General features: G+C 40.3%; 1 protein-coding gene across 3 annotated transcripts in view; it reads left to right on the forward strand.

The window, feature by feature from the left end:
* The first annotated feature begins 15037 nt into the window (after positions 1–15037).
* The window catches only part of COBLL1 (cordon-bleu WH2 repeat protein like 1), a 73610-nt gene continuing 65603 nt past the window's right edge, over positions 15038–23044 (forward strand). The window contains exons 1-2 of one of the 3 annotated variants that reach the window (XM_015869041.3): positions 15105–15218; positions 15390–15582. In XM_015869041.3, the coding sequence (XP_015724527.2) occupies positions 15539–15582 (44 nt within the window). In that variant the 5' untranslated portion in view covers positions 15105–15218; positions 15390–15538. Of the gene's footprint in view, positions 15219–15389; positions 15583–15650; positions 15990–23044 lie in introns of those variants that run through there. The other 2 variants (XM_085552997.1, XM_015869045.3) reach the window with 2 other exon arrangements.

The following is a 23044-nucleotide window of genomic DNA, read 5'->3' on the forward strand; positions in this document are numbered from 1 at the left end:
TATATTGTGTAATAAATTGCGTGTAGTGCATTCCTACCTTATTTTATTAGGATTTATTTCTTCCTCATATGGACTTTTGCTCGTAATTTTTTTCTTGAAAGACTGGAACTTTCTGGGGCTTTCCAGGAGGCTTTACACCTTGGAACTAAAGCAGGATGCAACAAGTTAAACATCCTGAAACTTTAGTTAAGACATCAAAGAAAGAGCCTCTTGGAACTGAGGAAGGAACTTCGCTGAAAATTTGCAAATACTCCCAACTGATTTTAATGCTTCCAACATGAGAGCCAAAAAAACCCCAACATTGATCTTGTGCTATAGTTAGATGTAAGCTGGGAGCTCTTGGATCTCCAGTACCTAACACCAGTGCTATATCAGTGTAAACTGTATTTCATTGGACTATATTTTAAATTGCTAAGATAAGAATGTATTTTAAGTAATTTTTGCTTATGATTAGATTTAGTGTAGCATCTTCTAGTCCTTTCCTGTAGTAAGTAGAATGTTTCATGATCATAGCGATATAGAACTAGGAAGCAAATTCCACTGGTCAGAATGCCAGTAGGCATTGAGTATTGCATGACTGATAAAATTGTATGAGGAATGTTGGGATAACCTCAGACCAGGAAGTTACTGGCATGAAAAGATGGAGACAACTAGTTACAACCAGGCAAATAGGTAAACTGTGGTGTTGTTTTCATTTTCACTCTACTTTAGAAAACTTTTCAACTTAAAAACTTCACTGTTAACTTACAGTCCTACAAAGTATATTGGCAGCATCAGCTATTTTAAGCTTATCAACACATCCCATAAGAAATCCTCTGTTACTAGATGTATTTTGTTACTTTCTCTAGTGTGTTGATAACGTATGATTCCTAGAAACTTTTAATAAATAACGTGAGGCAGTAAATGGTAAGTTAACAGAGATCAGGTATTTAGCTGTTACTGGCAGTTGGGTAATCTGGTAGTTGTTTTAGAAGCAGACCAGCAGATGGTGCTCAAAAGTTAATTGCAGCGTAGCAGAGTTGTGATAGCATTTTCAATTTATTTTCTGTTCTTTTTTGTTCTATAAAGAACTTCTTAGTTAAATGGGAATGTGAATAAGGATGAACAAACTGAGCATTCACCACTTCCCAAAAATAGTTTTCTGAATTATTACTGGTTTTACTTCTAGCAACAATTATTGGATTTAATTAATTAATCTGAGTTAATGTGTTACAAGTTCTGTCTTAAAACTCCACCATTTTCTAATCAGACTAAGATGATTTGCCTTGTAGATGGTAAAGTAATTGTAATGATATTTGAAGAGGTGATTGAAGCTGTAGACAATAGTCACTGAATTTCAGGAAAATAACAAAAAAAAAATATCTCTGCTTGGACTGAAATTAATCTACAAAGATATCAGCAATCTTAAGAGCCTTTGAAGCCTGTACACAATACATCAGCTATAAGACATTCTTCAAAAGAGAAAATTCAGTGTTAATTTCATATTCACAAACAAAGCAAACTTAACATGCTCTGCCATCCTGTTAACTCCCAGTCTAAGTCTGTGACAACCTGTTGACGTGCTGTATTCTAGATTCTGTGAATGATATGCCCAGGTACTTTGAAAGCTGTCAGCTTTGCAGTCCATGTTTTCTTGGATATTTCACTCACAGACACCTTGATAAATATTCACTTCACTTTATGGAGCAGAGTGTGAAAATGAACCTAGCTTGGGTGTTTTCGTAAATGCCAACAAAGCAGTAAAGTCAGTTTCATAATTAAATGTATTGGCATGTTAATGAAGCTGTTTCATAAATGTTTAATGTTGGCAGTAACTGACTTTAGGTAGCTGTACTGGAAAGAAGAGAAATTGTTCTTGGAATCAAAAATGTGACAAATAGTAAACTGGTGCTGGCATTTTGTGGAGGATGAATTAACCTGGCCCTTGGTAGGATAGGGGTATGTGTAGTGCTTAGATAGTATATCAGTGGAGACAAATGCAGGAGTCCCAATTTCTGAGCACACACAAAAATGTTGTTTGGAAACAAGAAATAACAATTTGGTAACAGGAAACACTTGAAAAATAGAACATTTGCACAGAATGCAAATATAACAAGTATCAGTCAGTCTTTGTTTCCTGCTGCTAAGTCTGTTATACATAGTTGCTCTGAAGGTAGTGCCTTCTATTTATTTCTATGGAAACTACAAGAGATGAAAAGAGCACAATAATACTGTTTGATAGAGCAAATTTTCAATTACAAAGCATTATTTTTCAACATAGTCACCACTGTTAGTTACATGTTTTGTCAGCAATGTACAAGAACGTGTACACTGCACTCATAAAATTCTACACCAGCGCAGGTGGCCTACTCTTTCATAGCTGCTCTGATGGCTTTGGTGCTAGGAATATGCTTCTCACAAAGTCTATACGTGTCCATTGGTGGAACAAGTGGTACAAACTTTGCCATATTCCAATGTTGCCACCACTGTTGAGGCTGATATCCAGCTCCACAGACAGTTCCCTGATGGTAATCCACTGATTTATTTGGACTTTCAAAAAAGTATTTTCTGCTCATCGCATCTCTTATAATTTCTCTGTAACCCTCAGAACGTGGAATGTCTGCAGCATCCATGAGACAAGTCTCCTTAGTTTTTGTGTTCTATATCACTGGGGTTGCTGATTTCCCAGACAAAAACAAAAAACAAAAAAACCAAAGTACAGAAATGTATATTAGGATTCAGTGCAAAACTGTGATTTTAAGGAACTATAAATATGGCATAAGAGCTTTGATAGACAGAGAATGTCAGGCAGGTTGAAAGCCATATGGAAACTGACTGACTGACTGATTTCCATTTGTACTGTGTGCACGAGCAGAAAAAGAAAGGTATTTTTGAAACTGCCAGTGTCACAATAATCTGGTTTGGAAGCTATATATGCACTGACATCTCTTTGAACTCAGAACTGATCAAAGTTTTCTGTTCCTTAGTTCTTATTTTGCTGGCAGCTTTGGCTCCTATATATAGAACATGTCTCTTTGCGTGCTCAAATATAGAAATGAAGCCATTTGTTCATGTTTTTAGTGAACAGGCAAGCATTGTAATAGTGTTTTCATTCTGTGTCCTGCATATAATCCTTGAACCTCTATGGCAGTGTTAAGGGAAAACGGAAATAAGAATTCTATGCAGCCAGAGCAGTAGCAGTAGCTACATTCTGTACTACAAGTGAAGTTAGAACTGCAGCTCATGTGCAGCCTGAATTCATGCCATTGGTTAGAGTTCATCTACCCTAGTACAGTTTGTTCTAGGCATATTTCTTTGGAAATAATATGGGTGTTGGTGACTATTAATATTAAACAAGGCTATAGTTTTTTCTTTGTCATGTTGTCATGATTGCTTTTTTACTGACTTTCAGTGTTTTTGTTGCTTTGTTACTCCTGTTGCGTATAATATTTACCACATTTCATTTAGTGTCTGTCAGTTCTCTTATTCCAGAAAAGCCTGTTTAAAAGCCTTGTTTCATGCTCTGAATGTAGAAGTGTTCAATTAGCTTTATTTGCATTCAGCTTTGGCTGTGAGATGAGATCATTCTTCCCTGAAGCTGAGCACATATCTTTATGTTTTTGTTGATCTCATCCCCAGTACACTTGGCCAGATGGAAAATCAGAACGGATATGCTGTGAAGAAGCTCATGGGGCTAAATGTCACAGAGTTCAGGCAGGCTGTAGTTGCTGACTGCTGTTTTTCTGTGGGCTGTAAGAGATCTTTCTGTCGGACTCTGAAACTTCAGACCATGTAGGGTAGACAGCCAGCAGTAGGCTCAGAGCCACTCCATTAGGCTGTTTAGAATGGGGGAAGATCTGTGATAGATTTTGAGCTGTCTGTCAACAATATCAGCAGATTCCACTACATCACTTATAATTTTCACATAAAGTCAGTGTGAACTTATATGGACCAATTTATTTATTATCTACTTAAATGAATAGACAAACCCCAGAATTATAGAGGTTTCTTGTTCCACCTCTAGAGGGCATTCATACTATTCAGTACATCATTCCTCTCCTGTTGACTGTGAATTCAAGGCATTATTTATGGTTATTTCAGTTAAAGGTGAATGAATGAGCATTATGATTGTTCTTAGTTTACTGAGCACACCTGCCTTCTGTAAAGACTGAAAAAAAAGCCATTTTGTGTACTGAGCTATTTTTTTTCATTTTAATTAGAAATTTTATTGTTGTTATTAATTCCTAACCTTTTTAATTTTAATATTTTTTTACAGTATTGTAGTTCATGCACAGTGCCAAGCTTTTAAACTCCTTTTCAATAAATAAAGCTGTTCCACTCAGCTTGTACTGAACATGCAGAGAGCAACAGAAATTGCAAATAGGAAAGTTTCGGAAAAGACTTCATAAATCAAGCTAGAGCATAGGAAGATGTTTATCAGAATCATGAAGTTTTAGGGGAAAGAGATCATTATATCCAAATGATTAATCAAAATATTCTTCAAAGCATTTGTTCCAGTTTTAAATTAATTATTAAAGTGAATGCTGTTTCCTTGAAAGGAGAGCATGCGTCTTTGGGAGTCTCAGGAAGGATCTCCCCATCCTGGAAGTGGAGAAGGTGAGGAATGTGGACTAGCTGGAAGAACAGGTCTGATAAGTGGTAATCTAGGCCCATTGTATCAGACAATGGCAACTGCTGAACAAACAGTGGCAGCGCAGTTTGAGTCTGCAGAGACAAACTGAATCATAGAACACTTGAGATCCTCTCTGCAAGATAGTTGTTGATCTTTAGATGTCTGGAGTGGAGATCACTGTTAGAAAATTAGCAGTCAAGAATAGTTGAAATTGTAACCTTAAGAAATGGAGAAAAGGGAATTTTTTTCCTTCTTTTTGATCCTAATCAATCCACCCTTGGGTATTCACGCTTATAACAAGCCAGAAGATAGTATTCTGAGGAAGTTGCCATACATTAAGTCAAAGTAACTCTGATGTATATCACTGAGAATCCAGAACACCAGATTGAAGATAAGGTGCTTGCCAGGAAGGTCATCCATGACAGCAGTTGCACCTGTATTGCAGAGCATGCTATCACTAGGACTGCAAGTGGGGTTATAGCTCTCTGAATAATTATGCTACTGAAGGCTCAGTTTCCTTTCATGTAATAATCCAGCACGTATTCATGAAACTGAGAGTGACTGAATGCTAACTTCTGAGTGCCTGACAGCTCTCCCCTTTGGATGCATATATTTCTGTAGTCTCTTTATACTGTCATAGGCTGTTTGACACACAGTTTTCTCCTCTGAACTCTCATCAGCTCTCTGGCAAAGCTTATTGATTATTCCACAGTGGAATTGTGCATAATAAATATTTGAGTGCAGCTACTGCAGATGGTGTGCTAAGACTTGCTGCTCGCCGTCGTATTTTATGTACAGGGGCCTTTCTGCTTATTCGCACTTCCAGTAAGAGGGTTTGAGCCTTAACAATTTGAGCAGTGGATGGAGTTACCATGACTGCCAGGTGCAGGGAATTCAGGGAAGTTTTTCTTGCTAGTTAACAGACATCATTCCGTGGCATCCCCCTTCCTTACAGTGGCCTCTATCATACTCCTATAATTAGACTTAAAATGTTGCATACGTGTATTTAAGAATGGGAATACAAAAAAATAGACATAGGTCTGAGAGACCAGATGTTGCTACAGAGATTAGCAATAGTTTTTGTATGCCTCTGGGTAGAGATAGGGAGGACTGGAGGTGTTGGAACTTGTTTGTTTTAGATTTGACAGGGGTTTCTAACCATCATATTATTCCTCTTTTCTCTTTCATGTACTGCAGAATAAACATGAGTATTATTCATGCAGGGCCTGCTATTGAGGTAGATCTTGAGGCAGACAGGAATGAAAATTCTAACAAGTGGGAAAAAGCATTATGAGCCCCTTCCTTTACTAAAAATAAAATAAAAAATAAAATAAAATTAGATTATAATTCTAATTGGCCCCATATTTTCTTGTTATGCTTACTATCTTACATTGTGGCCAGACATAACAGATGTTGAGCTGACTCTTAAAAATGAGATCACTGTTGGTTGTTTTTGTTTGTTTCAAGGAGCAAGGTGAAACCACTGATGATCTCTGGGATGTGTATTTGGTCTTGATGAGACTTGAGGTGTAGAAACTATAAGCTCTATGCAAAATCTAAAACATATACTACAGTCAGCTCCTAAAGTTTTCCTGTAATTTCCAGCACAACTTTTATTTGTACCAACCACTTCTAGAAATTATTTATGTTAACCTGTAACTGAAGTAGGCTGTTTGCAAATGAAATGCTAGAGTTCTAATCAGATTGTCCTGTAGCATTTTGCAGTTCGTGATACTCTCTGATATCTGGTACAACCTAGAGAGGACTCTGGAATGTCAAATTTGCTGGATAAACACAGAGAGTAAACTGTTGTACAGGAGGATTCAAAAAATTCTACGTCACCTTCTTCGTCTATAAATTATGTAAAGTTTTACTGGAGAAATAGCACAAGTTTTTGTGATTCCTTGACTCCTAAAATACATCGCATTCACTTTTATTGTTTGCTTTGTACTCCATAGAGCATATTAGTTAGTCTCATTTGAAATTCATAAGCATCGTATAAGCTGAGTAGATATGTTATTCAGGTTAACTATCGGTGGTTTAAATCTTTAAACTACTGTTTGCTTTTTGAGACAAATATAATTTTCATAATGAAGGACTGAAACTTATTATTGAAAAACACAGACAGAAATAACTTTACATTCTGTAATTCCAGCCCATTAAAGTAGTTTAGGTGATTAGAAATTTAGTTTCTGCTATTTCAGTACAAAAGATCAAGTTCAAATTCATAACCTTTCAGGTTTACGTCAGAATGATAACTGCCTGGTGGGGCTGCATCCCTCTGTTTTCTTCACACAGATAGATAGTAACAAACATATTTCCTGATTCAGTCTTAGAAAATTAATCAAAGTCATGGGAATCTGCACCTTGAGGAGTTTTAGTATTTCCTTTAAGCTCTCTGGCTATTGACTAGAAATGAAATAGTTGCAAAACTCATACTGAACTTTATTTATGCATTCTGCATTTTTTTTTATCAGTCAAGTGAATTGAAAAAAGGATGTCTTGAGAAAGTTTTTCAAAAAAAAAAGTTTATTTGTTGGAAATTATGACACATAGCTGCACATCTAGATTAATAGCCAAACAGATCTGAGCAGAATGGAGCAATTTAAGGTTTAAATCTTCGCAGTGCAGGGTTAACCTTTATACCAGCGCAACCAGAACAAGACTATTATTTTTTCTTATCGCAAAACTTCCAGTGCACTCAGACACAACAAGCCATGTAGTCTAGCCTTGCTGGACACTTTTGCCTCTTGATTCTCTTTTTCTCATCTCGGTTTTTGGATCTTATACTGAAAAGAGTAATGTTTCTTTTTAATGCTGATAATCACAATCTACTTTTTTAAAACAATTTCCTTTGCAGGGATCTGTCTCCTGAGCTGTCATTCAGCTTTATCCCCCTATACTTTTTTCATTCACTTAAACCTTTCAAAAATTTTCTGACCTTCAGCCAAGGACTTTCTGAAGTGCATCTTGAATTTCTTAAAACAGGTTGTACTGCAGGGTTCTGTCTGCAAAGTCAAGAGAAGAGTTAACTCACTCGAAAAATGGCTGTGGGACTTAACCCAAATTGATGCCATGTTGACCAGGGTCTGCAGCTTCTCAAATGTAGTTTCATAAGTAGCAAAATCTAAACTGCACAAAAATTTAGGCTGACTGTTTTCACCCTTGCTCTCTCCTGCTCCTGCATCTGGGCAGCTCAACTGTTTCTTTTGTCTTTAACTCTTTGGCCTAAATAGACTCTCATGCTTTCCATTAGCATATACATGTTTATCTTTGTGAATCTTAGCCTGGAATGAAGCCAGAGATCTGACTATAACAGGCAGATTTTGTAAGATCCAGACTGGTGAATAAGCATTTACTGGGACACTACAAGAAATAAAACATCTCCTGTCCCTACGCCATCACTTCCATGTGCACTGCCCTTAGGACTGTTAATGAAGCCATTCTGCGTGGCCACTTTCCATAATGCTTCTAAAGTCAGCATTCAAGCAAGACATACAGCAGAGCTATAATTTACCTTCTAACACCACCAAACTGCCTTTGCCAGTTCACTGGATGCCTAATGAATGAGGTGTGGTGCACTACAATGAAAAAAAAATAAGACTGATGGCAAAATCTTGAAGTAATAATTACGGTAGGTTCAAAGAAACCACAGACGTCTATAATACACCTTCACTTTTATTAAAAATTAGGCATTTCTCTTTTAGAGTCAGAGATTCAAATATCTAAATGAATCTCAGAACTTAGGAATGATTTTTCTAGGTCAGACCAAAGGTCTTATCTATCCTGGTATCCCGTCTACCAATGGCCAAAAAATGGACATTGAGAAAGAACTGAAAATGAAGGAACACATATGTAAATTCCGCAAATGTTCAACTGTGCTGCAATCTGTAGTTCAGGAACTTCCTGATCCAGAGATGATGCTTTGTGTTTATCAACTCTTGATGGATTTGCCTTCCATCAGCTTGGCCTTCTTCAGGAAGAAATAGTGAAGATAAAAACATCACTCTTCATTTCATACCCTTTAATCCTGGGAAAAGCTTTGGCCCTGTTCCACGAGGACAGAAATAGCTATAATGTTATTATAGCAGCTGAGTGGCCTGAGGCTCCAGTATGTAACACGAATGGAAATTTCACATCTCCTGGCAGAAACCTGTGGCACTGGAGCTACGTGGAGTGGGACGGATGTGTTCGAAATCCTTTTGCTCTATGCACCTGTTTGGTTTTTTTTTTGTTTGTTTGTTTGTTTGTTAAATGTCCCTTTATTTTTAAGGAAAAGATTAAAAATAATTCTAATAAAGATTAAAAATTATTTTAATCTTTAATGAGTTAGCTTTTTAAAAGCTGAATCTGCAAATCTTTTAATTGTGCAGTTGTACTGCTATGCAGAAAACATTGCAGTTTTCTAAACCAGGTATAATACTCAAGTCAGGTTGAGCCAAGGGGCATTTCTGTTGGTTCCATGTACAGCATGTCTCGCTCTAGCCTTGCTTGTTCCCTCTTTAAAAATTTACTTTATTTTTTAATGAAAATATCTGGATAATTTCACGCAGTGTTCATCTCTGATTAGTACACAGTACTTAACTAAGGTGAACTGATAGATGTTAATGTGCAGTAAAAAGCAATATAAGCCACTACAGGTAAACACTGTAATTAGCATGTGAGAATTCCACAGTAGACAACCAAATATTTTTTTAGTCTTTTTTTTTTTTTTTTTTTTTTTTTTTTCCCCTCTGTCAAGATATGAACAAAACTGTCCAAGTTGTGCTATGCTTAGTGGATAGTAAGTAGTGACATTAGTATAGAAATTTTGGAGGAAGGGAAGAATGAACTGACAGTGAGTTTGATGCTAAAGGAACGCTTTCCCCAATAAATGGACGTAATACCTTAATTAAAAAATAGGAAAACTGGTTCCAGTAGATGTTCTGTGCATTTCCTAAACAAAATTAAATTTCACTAAGACTTAATTTTAAATTTGAAGCATTTCAAGATACTGGTTGTATACACACCAGTTTGATAAATCAGTAGCAAATCAGTAACAAATGTATGCGCAATTGCGTACACTAATTACACTTCTAGCAGTAGCATTCCCATTGCTACTGCTAAGATAGCAGAAGAGATAAAGAATTTAGCTTTGACGTTCTCTAGGAAACCTGGCTCTGAACATAAGTAGTTAGCTGAGTGAACCTCATCAGGGACTGCTGGCTTCAGGCTGTCCCTGATATGTCTGGTCAGGATGCACCGACTACTGGCAGATGCTCACTAATTAAGTAATTCTGTAGGAAGACATTGACAGTCTGTAGAAAAGAATGTCTAAGCAGGGAAGCTGAAATGACTTGAAATTATTTATGCTAAATCTCAACACAGATCAGTAATAGTCAGCTGAAGACCTCGAGGAATTTCTGCAACAGGTGTTTCATCTCCCCCTTTTGAGGTAAATATGAGACATTAAGACAAATTCAGTGGTAACTGAGCAGCCTGCAGCTCCGTCTGTGTGTGTTCCTGCTTCTTCTGATCAGCATGATAGGTGATGTACTTGGAAAACGTCCTTGGAAGGGTTATGGGAATTATCACAGTGGCAAGCACGTCTACAGTTTGACTTCAGTAGAACTTAGTGAAGCAAGATGTACTTGAAACTCTGACCATCTGAACTAGGGGTGAACATTATTTTCAGCAGAGTTCTCCAGGCCTCTAGAATACAATGTGTCTGCATAGACGGATGGAGTTTTGTCTGTGCCTGAGCATCTCGATGCCATCTTGTTTTAAAAAACATTAAAATAGGTTTCCCCTTGGAGTTCTGCTGGGGTCCATTCCAGCAGCAGATCCTTAGCATGTATCTGAGTAAGCACACTGCACACTGCAGCATGACTTCTCCTGTTTGTGTTCCAAGAAGGGAGCATCTTTTCCTCCTCTCCGCCCCAGCCCAGTCATAGCACACATTTCATAACATTCAGAGAGTTGGGTTTTTAACTCCTTCAAAGTTGCTTCAAAGGCATCAAAATGTAGAGCACTGGATTCTACTAAAATGTATGCAGTACCTCAGAGGCTGTCCAGAAGGTGTGAGGCCTGCAGAATTACCCAGGCCAGCTCTAACTGACTTAGCTAGAGTGCTGAGAGTGAGATTTGGGCAGCATACTACTTCTGTCCTAGTATGGTGCTTCCATGATCCAGTGCAAACTGCAAAAATAAAATAGTAGCAGAGTGAAACCATAATGGTAGCAATGGGAATGCATTGTAGTATATGTGTTAATTTTAAATATGCTTCAACAGAGCAGTGTGTCTCTAAGAAATTAAACGATTGTAATGTACACTTAGAGGAGCAAAAGATATCTTAGAGTGTATTGAAGAAAAAGGAGAATTTCTTGGATTTGATTCTGCGTTTACTATTATAACTCACTATAAAAAGCCAAAGTGACTTAGCTGTATGTGGGGTGCTTTTTTGGAGTTTAAGTGTTAGACATGTTCATCTGTCAGGCCAGTGTATGCAGGCAATTGCATTGTGCACAATTTAGAATAAAATGATCTGTTTCCTTCTGAGGGTGAAATCTGTCTTTGTGTAGATGGCCAGCATAGATATTGCAAATATAAATTACTGAAATATAATATTAACAACAAAGACTAAATTATACTACCTGTGTAATCTTGTCGAGGTGAGCAGAGTTACACTTTGGTTACTGTAATTGAACTCCAGTGGAAAGCAAGGCCCCTTTACAAATCCAGCTATGGGGTAATTTTAATGTTACCTTGGGTCACGCAGACACACAGTTCTAACTTGAAATATCATTAGTGTTCTTCTTGTTTAACTGGAGCTAAATCCTTTACATGTCCTATTGCACTTAAAAAAAATAAAATCAGTAGTCATACCATAAAGTGGATAGAAATCCATCAGCATACTATATATGATGTCTTTATCAAATGTACACGTTGGTGACTTACTTGGTGAATCTCTGATGCAACCTTTGAGGCCATTCATTTGATAGGGAATACAACTAGTTGCAATACAGAATTGCACTATTCCCAGTTGTGCTGTTAACTAGCTGGGATTTTGGCAATTTGCTTAATCTCCAGGCATTGAGGTTATTTGAGAAATAAATGTAATGGTTTTAGCTTCTCAATAGTAGTAAGAATTTAATATTTAGAAATGCTTTCAGAACTCCTTAGGAAAAAAAAATGATGTTACACCGTAACAAAATTTTTTGTTATACTGTTGCATACTTATAGATCAGGTGCCTATAGTATTCCAGAATGAAGGTGGGCACAAAACCTGTCCCTGTGCCTACAGCAGTACGTTCGGTGGCTGTATGCATGTGTGTGCATGCTCCCTAAAACCTCACCCACATGCTGGAATGCAAACACAGAAAAGGCAACTGTTGTTCAACAGGATGCGATGCAACTGATTGCCTGTTCTGTAAAAAGAGAATTACATGCAGATTTGGTTTAATCTTTAACAAATTTAAACAAAAGCGAGTCATAGAATATCTTCTTGATTTATTGTTATACTGTCATGGAAAAAAAATGATTTTATCATGTCTGGAACAACAGCAGAATAAAACTGCCCAGCTTTGTAACTTATTTAGGTATGCATCATAAAATTAATTTCACAAGGAAGGTATTGCACAATGTTATGCAAAATGATGACTATGTGGTACAGTGTAGTTTTTTTTTTATCTACAGAAGTGCAGTAAGCGCACATTCAATTTAAAATTAAATTAATTAAATTAAATCACACAATGCCAGTAATATGCTGCTATTATGAATAAATTAAAGCAGGCCTTGCAAGCAGACCTTTACAGCAGGTAAAACACTGCATGGCTCCTGTGGTCTGTTTAGCACTTCCAGTAACTTTTGCCATGAGCAATAATGGACACATCTGTTTGGAAATTACACAGTATATTATAGCACCTTTCATCCCAAAATATTTGGGATTGCATTTCTGTCAACCTCTTGAACAGGGGATAGCAGCCACCACATGGATGGAAGCATGGAAGCTTTCCCAAACACATCTAGGACAACCACCAGCTGTTACAAAAATGCCATGGGATGTTACTGCTTTTTCAGAACAAGCAGGACTTTGTTTTCAGTAATTTATCTTGTATGAAAACCCCATACTTAGTAGTTTCCTGGAACTCCATGTCCTTACTTGTGGTAGAAGTTCTTCAAACAGCCATTGGAATGAACAGTTCTCACTAGTTGAAGGTTATGCTAACAGTAGTCAGAAATGGGTACCACTCTGCAAACATTTGTGTTGAAGTATACAATGGCACCAAGTACATGCACTGGGTACAGTGACTGGCGGCTTGCCATGTACATTAATGCTTCCAGCTAAATGATTGTTCTACCTCAACCCATAGACAAAGGATGACATTATTGCAACTGTGCAATTAATAGCCTGCCACATTGTTAACCTCTACAATGTTATCTTCTCAGATTAGCTTGAAAGCGCCACAAAATTTTTCTTCAAATGCTCTTTTTTTCCTTTAAAATATTCAACTGGGGAGACATAGTGCATTAATAGCCCAGTTATTTGGTGTCCCTTGTTGCAGTCTTCTATTGTGTATGAGAGGTACGTGTGTTTTGTGTGAGCAATGGTTTGAGTTCAGGCCAAATTTGTGAATATTATAAAAAATGAAGAATAGAAATAGAGTTTGGCTCATCAGCATCTTTAGAAACACGAAAACAGAACTGATTTTCTATTGTTACAAAAAAAAAAAAAAAAAAAAAAAAAAAAAAGCCGTATCAGTCCAGATTTTGGTTTTGAAAATCCCTGGGACAAGAATTATGTCCAGTGTCTCAGAGAAGTGACTGTTTTAAGTCTAGTCACCATAAAACTGTTACTGTAGAACACAGCCTGCCCGCACTTGAGTTTATTGCCTGTGGTGTTCCTAGTGTTTCAGGCGTGCTTAGTTGAATACTGAGGTTTGAACAAGAGAAGTGTTAGAGTGTTAGTGTAAGAAGAGAAGCATAACCTCTCCCCTGAAATGAGATTAGCATTACTGACTGAACTGCTTTATTACATTAATCCCCACTCTTCATTGGAAATCTCCATTGGTAGCAATTTTGTTTATTTTTAGTTTATTTTCCTTATATTGATGGTCACGTTTCTCCCTGGTTTTGCTGAGTTTCTATTATTAGCCCATGTGAGATATTCAGTTAACAGTGATCTTTATTCTGGATTAGTACTTACCCAGAGAAGTAGGCTGTATAGTATGTAGTTGTTTTCAAATGAGATGTTAAAGAGGATGGTAGAGCAGTTTCTTATCAGTTGATGGTCCAGCAAAGTGCACTAGAAGATCAGTTTGTCGAACTCTGAAAACCATGGAAAATCCACCTTGACTCATCAGTGCTTTTTTTGGGTTTTGAAACTGAGGCAGACTCATGGGGCGTGCCTGAAAATGGCATCTGGTTATTCAGGCTGTGATCAACCTCTGCATTTGTCAAAGCTTGAGGGTTATTTAATCTTATTGAGAAAAATAAAATAAAATCTTATTGGTGAAGCACAGTGTAAGTGAGAAGGGCGTACAGGGAGAAGGCAGACTTTGCTATTATCATAGAATTGTGGAATCTTGCAGTCATAGGGGTTGGGAAGGACCTCCAGAGATTACTGAGTTCAACCTCCCTTCTAAAGCAGGTTCTTTACAGTAGGTTGGACAGAAAAGTGTCTGGGCAAGTTTTGAATATCTCTAGTGAAGGAGACTTCACAACATGTCTGAGCAGCCTGTCCCAGTGCTCTGTAGTAGGCACAGTAAAGTTCTTCTGCATGCTTTATGGATCTTGCCCCTTGTTCTGGTGCTGCACACCACTGAAAAGAGCCCATCTCCATCCATTTGAGTCCCTCCCATTAGATATTTGTAAGCATTGATAAGATCCCCTCCTCCCAGTCTTCTCCGAGTTAAATGGTCCCAGATGCCTCAGCCTTTCCTCATACAGAAGATGCTCCAGGCTTTTTATGATCTTTGAGCCCTGCTGCTGGACTCCCTGCAGCAGTTCCCCATTTTTCTTGAACTGATGAGCCCAGTACTGAACAGAGTACTCCAGATATGGCCTCACCAGGGCAGAGCAGAGAGGGATGGCTGTATCATACTAAACAATGCACATATCATGCACTATATTCACATCGAATGGGCTACTACAGTAGTTTTCCCCAATATTTAGTCTTAGACCTAGTGATAAAAAGAGCAGTTATACCTCAATGCCACTCTAATTCTTCCCCCAGAGAGAAATATATATATATATAACCTATATATATTATATATGTATGTATATATATATAAACACTTTGTTACTGTGTTACTTGTTCTTAGCAGCGGCCGAAATGTCTGAAAAGCTTTGTGTTATCTGTGCCGGCACCTCCTGCTCACCCGGCGTGACACCGGCACAGCTGGCGGCGCTCACAGCCAGGCTGCCTCGGGCTGTCCGTACCTGGAGGCGCTTCGCCCCGCGCCCTGCTGGCAGGAATGGGGAAGGGCTGAGCCCGAGGCGGCAGCCGGGACGGTTTGCTCGGGGAGAGGAAAATTCCAGCCGAGAGGAGCGGCCCTGCCCCCGCGGGCCCCGATAGCCGCGGCCGGGAGAGCGCGTCCCGCACCGGGCGGGCGTCGGGCTGGAGCCGGTGGGTGGAGGCGGACAGCGGAGGGAGGAGCCGGGCCGGGAACAGGGAGTCTCTGTGTGTGCACGGAGGGGGGGTTCCGCGCTTCAAGTTTCTAGCCACCAAGTTGTTGTTGCTTTTTGTTTTGTTTTGTTTTTTTTTCTCCCGTTTTCATTCCCTCCTTCTCCACTCGAGGAGCGGTTTGGCGAGCGGCCGCCCCCGGCACAGGCAGCCCGATGGCCGCGCTCTGAGCGCCGGGGAATGCCAGCATTCGGGGGCGAGGCGGAGCGGGGCCGCCTTCCGCAGCCCACCCCGCGCAGGTGAGGCGGGTCCCGGCCGCAGGCATGGCCGGGAGAGCTCCGCAGCCGGCCGTCCAGCCGTCCTCAGGGTAAGCGCGGCGCATCGCGAGGAGCGGGGGGGGACAAAGGGAGAGCTGAGGGTGCGGGTCCCAGCGGAGCGGGCTCCCTCCACGCGCTCCGGCAGTTGGAGCGGCGAACGTTAAACGGGGAGGGGCACGGCGCGGCCCTTCGCTCCTCGACGGCACTTGGGCGCCGTCTGAGCCGGGAATGGGGCTGTGGGCCGACGGTACCGTCCGCACCGTGAGCCCCGTGAGCCCTCACGCCTCGCCCAGGGCGTTCCCTCCGTCCGCGGAGCACCTGCCCGGCGGCATTGCGGAGCGGGGAGCGGCTCCTCGGGACGGCTCCTACTGTCGGAGCAGAAGCGGTGGTGGCGTGGGAGAGCGGAGCGCAGCACAGCGTAGCGCTTCGGTTACTGCGTGAGCTGAGAGCCGGGAAGGTAAAAGCACAGCGTGTATGCGGGGGGCGGCAGGAGGGATCGGGTGTACGAGGGAAGGAGCTCATCCCGTGGCAGGGCTGGTAGGTGCCCTGCAGCTGGCTTTAGGGCCTTTGTGTTTTAGCCCTGAGATGTTCTGGGAGCTTTCGTGTTAGATGCAGAAGTTGGCTGTCAGGGTGCATGGTGAGCTGATAGAGCTGGTGGTGCTTGAAGCAGTGATCAAATCGGTGTTGGGTGATGGGTGGTGGAGTGAAGGTGGAGAGCTAATAAGGTGTTTCTTCAGCTTGGTCCTTGTGGCAATCCCATGTTAATGTGTGGCCACACAGAAGTGAAACTGACAGCTCTAGGCGATGTAGAGGGTATAGTTGTAGTAAAGATAATTACTGCATTTCTAAGACTTAGGTACATGGGTTCAGTTGAAAGAACTGAATGTGCAGGAACAGAGCATGATAACAGGTTAGGAAGGCACTAAACCAGTGTGCCTTCAAGGTCCTCTGTTCTCCTTGAGGCTGGAACACAGAAACAAGCGAAGGCCACACCAGCAGATCCCATAGGCCTGCAGCCTGCCCTAGTGCTGCTGGCTGAGCTGTGCTGCTGCTCGGCCTCCCGAAGTCAGGAGGGGTGTGTGTTCCCTTCACGTGGCTTAAGACACCCATCAGCATCCACATCTCAGTTTTGTAGCTATCAGCAATGCTAGTTTTCATTAGCCCTGCAGATATATTTTCAGATCTTTTATCAGCTGTTCCCATGTAATTTAGTGTTTGGAAAATCAACTTATCATTCCTTACTTGTTACAACAAGAGTCCCACCTTGCCAGTCTTAATTACTTCCTGAAGATGGTCTCCTCCTTTGCTCATCCAAATGCTGAATTTGAGGAAAAAAATATGGTTCCAGTTAATGACAAGGATCCCACAGACTTGTGTTAGAGCAGGCAGCAGTGCCCTAGTCCTCTTCACCGGGTGAGATTAGAGGGAACACTGTGTTTTTGAAATAGCAGTATTGTTCATACGCATTACTGAACTCTGTGGTATGGCGTTGTGACTCCTCCTATCCTGCCTGACCAGGTAGGGAAGGTTGGTAAAACACAATTGGAATCTGTTACCAGCAAATATGTTCTTAAAGCCCCTTTGAAGCTGGGAGGTGTAATCTGTGGTAACTGCAGAGCTCGATAAGGCTCTTATGCATACTGCCAGGAGGGGTAGATGTGGCCACGCTGTTATGTGGGTTTTCACGTGTCACTATTTAGTTACCCTTGTGATTTCTGTATAACTTTGTCCTCTGTGTTATGTTGTGGCTGGTCTGTATGGAATTTTCTTATTCTGCTGGGATGATCTTTAGCAAACGGTTCTTTTGATTTTGTGTTCTTATTGAACAAAATGAATTTTAAAGAGTTTGTTGAATATGTTTTTACTTGACTATGGAGGAAAAAATGCAGAGATGTGTGCCTGTGTTGTTCTCAAAGTAGTATGGTAAATAGAGGGCATGCCCAGTAACTGGCTGGACATGCCACAGAGTTTCTTCTGGTAAAAGAAGCTTGGCCGGACATACTTTTAATACTTCTATAGCTCATCCAACTTGCCTCATGTCTGAGGAGCGCACACTCCTGCCAGGCCAGTGACACAGAGCGCTCCTGTTCAGAGCTGAATTGGCTTTGTGTGTTCACTGTGCTACGGCATGATAGGAAAATGTGTGTTTTAATACTTAATAAAAAAAAAAATAAAAATTGACCGTGGGTGGTATCCAGCATTTTGACCACAGTTTTCCTACTGTCACAAGGGAGCAGTGCTGAACTGCTGGTGTAAATAAATTTTTAGGTTAACAAGGGGATTTGACTACTTGACAGAGGCTTTTACTGTGAAGTATTGCCAATAAATATGCTGTTAAACTACTGGAGCAAACTTGGATTTCAGTAAACTGAAGATTTATTTCCTTTCAGATATCAGAGTGACATTGAGTTATGCTTTTTAATTCAGTTCTAATCGGTTTATGATAATTTTATGATTTAATTTCTTCCCTTTAATCATATGTATGTTTACTTTCAGAATAGCAGCTTCTGTTCTGCTTTAGCAAAGCAATAAAAAAACTTTGTCTTTTTATTTCCATGTCTCATGAGAACACACAGCTGGGGGCTACAGCTTTTCCCCAGGACTGAAGGCAGTGGGGTCAGTGCAGAATGGGGCAGTGCTGAGGTGCTGCAGGAACCTCCTTGGGTGTCGTCACGCTCTGCTCCCTGGTAGCTAGGCCTGGTGAGCATACTGAACTTAATAGGAGCAAGACAGAAATCTTTCCACTTGTTTAGAGTTCCCTTTGAGAAACAGAGGTGGTTGTTTTCAGAAGGAACAAGAAATTTAACTTCTCTGTTGCGTCACTTTGTCTCAGTACAACTGTTGAGTTCTTTTTATCAAATAATTTCAATCAGATTACAGATCTCCGGAGACATCAGCTGTGGTTCGGTGTTGAAAAATGTCTGGCATCAAGCTTAATATGCTGGTTTGAGCTCTCTCCCTTTCAACTTGTCAACTGAGCCAGTTCCCAGCCTGGCCTCAGATTTAGTGCAGTACGAATGAAGATCCTCTATGGTGTGTGAAAGTGCAGTTCTGATGGCAGGGTGGGTGGTCAGCTGCCACACTACAGCAGCAGGTTGGAGGGGAAAGTGGAGAATGCATGTTTCCCATTTGGTGACGTGTAGGTTAGGCCTGAAACTGCATTTTCTGCTTCCAGTGAATTAGCTGTTGCTAATGATCTGTGTTCTGCTTTATCATGTATAGAAACTCGAGGATAAACTGTTGTGCTTGCTGTAGCACTCTAGAATCAGAGTGTAGGTTGGCTTGGGTGCAGTGGGCCATCCGATCTTAAATCTACTCTACAGTCAGGAGTTCAGGATAAATAGCTCATTTTTTCTTGTTCCTGTGACCCGATGAAGAAGAACTAATTAAAAAGGATACCAAAATGGAAAAGAACTTTGAGAACTTGCGCCTTTAGTTTTTGCTGAGTGTTTAAAGCAGGGAGTTAACCAGTTTGTGGGTGGATCCCAGACAGGAGCCACTTGAATGTTCCTCGTTCCAGGGTGTAGTTTGCCATCTGAATTTGGAATGTATATGGAACGCTCCTCAGGGTGATGTTGTTGTTCATTTTAATGTGTCTGCCTTAGTCAAGGCAATGTTAAAAAGCTGCATGACGCAGTAGTGCCTTGAACTGAATGTTGTATTCAGTGGCTGGTTTGGATATTCAGGCATCGAGTCTGAAGTCATAGCCGAGTATTGAGCAGTTACATTCCCTGCTGGAGTGTGTTGCTGTGGGAAAGAGATCAAGGAAATGTGAGGGAGCTAAGGAATGTGGATGCTAGAGTGAAAAATACGTGGGAGGGTAGTATACAAAAGAGAAATCAGCAACTATTTCAAAGCTTTGTCCAGCATGATGCTCCCTCCTGAAAAGGGAGAGCTAGTTACTAGTGATGGTTGAGAGGCATGTGAGAAAAAAGGTGTTTTGGTCTAGAATGTGGGTTTGTTTCAATGTTATCTTATGTGCAGTTCTTCTTTTCTATTGTTACTGAATGCTTTTGTTAACTTTATAAGAGACTATAGTGTTCATCTAAACCTGAAGATCACTGTTTATTTTGAGTAGTAGCATCTGCGTTGGGTGGAGGAAGAAAAGAGCCCATTGTAAGGATCCGCAAGCTTAGATCCCAGAGCAGACCTTTATAGCCATCCCATCATCTGACAGGTAAATTGAGTCACCAGGAATGTTTCAGACTCGCAGTTTCTGCTCTAATCTAGTAACATCTAAATAGGACTCCCTTCACGAAGCCCGGTGCTGCTTCTGTACTGTGGAAGATTTCTCAGTGTGCAAGTTACAGTGTGGCTGCTGTCATTTCCAGCTGCTGCTGTTGTGTATGCTGGGGAATGGCATACCCCAATTTATCCAAGCAGCTCTTGCTTAGTGCCTGCCTCAGCAGGCACTAGTTATGATATTTTTATTTTTTTTTCCTTGAAATTTACAAGCCAGTGTGAGTTGTATCCACTTCATTAAGAGAGCAAGGAATGCAGAGCGTTCTTTTTCATGGCTGCTTGCAAGTTAAAACAGGTCTTTTCTTCCTTTTCACCTGGCTCTCTCTATAGCTCCCCAGCAGCTGACCTGCTGCTTTGGCTTTCATACTCACACAGCTGCAGGCTGCTTGAGAAAGGGCTGCTCTTTCAGCAGCTGCTGAGCTCTGCGACTCAGTGAGTTGACGTCAAGGCATTCGAGGATGACAAGAAGCTGAGATGTTTTCTTCTAGACTCCTGTAGAGTTCTGTGGCTGTGCCCAGCGTTAGCACAATGAAAAGGAAACTGTGCAGCATGCGACAATGGGGAGCTCAGGAGGGGAAAAAACAACGCTGTTTAGACTTGTAACAGGCAATTAAAAAATTTGAGGTTTCACTTGAATTCTCTCCTAAGTGAGGCCTAACATTTAAAAATGTGACTCTTTGTACGAGGGTGAACTTTTACTACTTGGAGTTTAAGTAGCTGCATTCTAACTTAAAATTTGCATGGTGATGGATACATGTAGAAATGTGCATTTTATTTTTTTTCACAGGTAAGGAAATATTTGTTCTGCATCAGGAGTGCAATCCCATAGGAGTCTTTACCAAACTACGAGTTCCTGGACTTGTTTTTCATTTGCTTACCAAGTTCAGAAAGGGCACTTGCAGTTTTGTGCATCTTTTGGTGGTTGTAAATGATCAAAAAGATGAGGGCGGGTAAAGGATGGGTCCCTAACCTGTGAATGAAGCATCTCCCTGGGGAGCTTGGGTATTCGTCAGCTGTTCTGCAAGACTGGACTTGTCAGGATTACTGTTTTTGGTTAAAGAAAATGGAACACACAAATATTTTTAGCTAGGCATGAGCTTTTTCTGTGAGAAAGTATCAGTTTTGTTGTCAGGATTGTTAATTCACCAAAGATGTAAATTGGAGAAATAGCTTCCAAGGTGTATTTTCTAGATGTACCTTAATTCTTTCTGCATGCTTATTTCAATGTTATTTACCTCTGTTCTGGAAGTACAACCACTTGGTTTAGACAATATAATTTGATTTTGTATAAATTTATGTATGTAAACATTTATACGTTTGAAATATATCTAAGTGAACCTCTCTAGCTCACTAGATAATGTCAATAATTCCTGTGTGTGAGCTTGACTTTCTCTCAAGTACTGGTGATCATATATTTTGTTCTTTGCCCTGCTTCTCTCCTATGAAGTGGCAATGTTCTAGTTCCAAATAATACTCCATTTCAGAATAACGAAATTAGAAACTTGTGCGTTTGTCTTCAGAATCAAGTCCCTTTTCACATTTGTATCCCTAGAAAGAATTTCTCTGTATTGTTTTTAAAACTCTTGTTCCTTTAATTTGCTTTGATTTCTTGGGCATTAATTCTTCTCTTGGGTATTTTAACCTGTTTTCGTTTCATACCTTTGGATACATCATCTTCCAAAGACTGAAGCTCTGTATGTGGCTGCATGCTGCATAGCAGCTAATTTTTATGCATCTTTCTTACTGGAAGGCTTCAGTATCTCTTTCAACTCTTCCCAAAGGGCTGTGTAGTCAAACACCCATATCGGGTTCTCACCTGTTTGATCGTGTCCTTTACCTGGACCTCTCCAAGCATGGCAGTGCGCTGTTCTTCATCCTCAGGTTACGATCTGCTGCAGAGCTCTGATTGAGCTGTACAGGGATGTTGTTGTACTGTGGTCTTGTGGGCTGTAACCTGCTTTGGCTCATCTAGCATCAGAGGGCTTGTTCCAAAAGGGCTGACAGATGCTTGCTTGCAAGTTACTGGTGCACAGGTATTTTCACTGTGCAGGTAATGAGATGATTAGAAGTACAGTAGGGAAAAATACAGCATGTTTAGTTGAGTTCTTGTCATTTGGTATGTTGCCAGGTCTTTAACAATCTTTGCATTGCTTTTGACCTTTGTAGAATCTAGTCCCGTGTTTGCTGCCAAACTAGAGGGCAAAGCAGTTGGATGCTATAGTGTAGGTAGACTATAATCTGCTGAGCTATCTGATTACAAGGTCTTGTGACAACAGTGTTGAAAGCTTTTTGACTTGGGAGCCGTATTTTTGTCTTCTTTTTTCTTGTTTGCTTTTTATTTTCTTCCAAATGATACGTACACTAATCAGAGGATTTTGTAATTAAAATAACTTCTGGTTACTTGCTCTACACTGAAGAAGAACGTTCACAGCTCCCCTGCTTGCCTCCCCCTAGGTGTAGTGGGGATGGTCTCAATAGACGAGGTAGTGCTTGTTTGTTTCCATAGAAAAGCAAGGTGGAAAATCAGTGTTCTAAAAGCAGTGGCAAGGGAGATGTAGAGAATCTGAAGCAGCGTATTTTGGAACAGTAATAAGGATCTGACATCACTGTCTGAACTGCTGGAATCTGTCTTGATTCTAAGCATCTTTTTTTTACTGTTCTCATATTTCTGCTGCCCAAATGCTTACAAACTTTCCAGTCTTCCTCCCAAAATACACTGCTGTAATGCCACTTCATCTATAAATTTCAAATGAATAAAGGGAGAGGAGGGAAGTACAATGAACTGTGAAAGTTATATGAAACCTTCACAATATTAAATGACTTAACCTTGCTACTTTTAGAAATATTCAGACAAATAAATCGTTATTTGTTTTCTTCTTTTTCCTGGTAGTGGTCTTTAAGATACTGCTTATAGGATGGTTTTCTTGTTATTTTTCTTTTCTTTCTTCCATCCCTGCTTTTACTAGCAGAAAAAGTTTCCTGGGTTCAGTAGTTCCAATACATAGAGCCTGTGAGCCAGTGGTTTGCAAGGTGCTTTGTTGTTGTTTTTGTTTGTAGAATGGAGAATATTTGGAAATAATGACATATGATGTACATGCTGTGATTTCATCCTATGCATTGCCAACCAACCAGTATGTTATATGTGTAATGACCATAGATGGAGTTTAAAAACAAACAAACAAAAATGAAACAAAGTCACGACCAAACATTTGTTAACCTGAGCAATTTCATGGCATATCTCTGCCCCCTCTTCAGAGAGGATGATAATGT

This window comes from Coturnix japonica, chromosome 7, assembly GCF_054131305.1.
Source record: "Coturnix japonica strain WE chromosome 7, WE-NBRP24, whole genome shotgun sequence".
In the NCBI taxonomy this organism is placed as follows: Eukaryota; Metazoa; Chordata; class Aves; order Galliformes; family Phasianidae; genus Coturnix; species Coturnix japonica.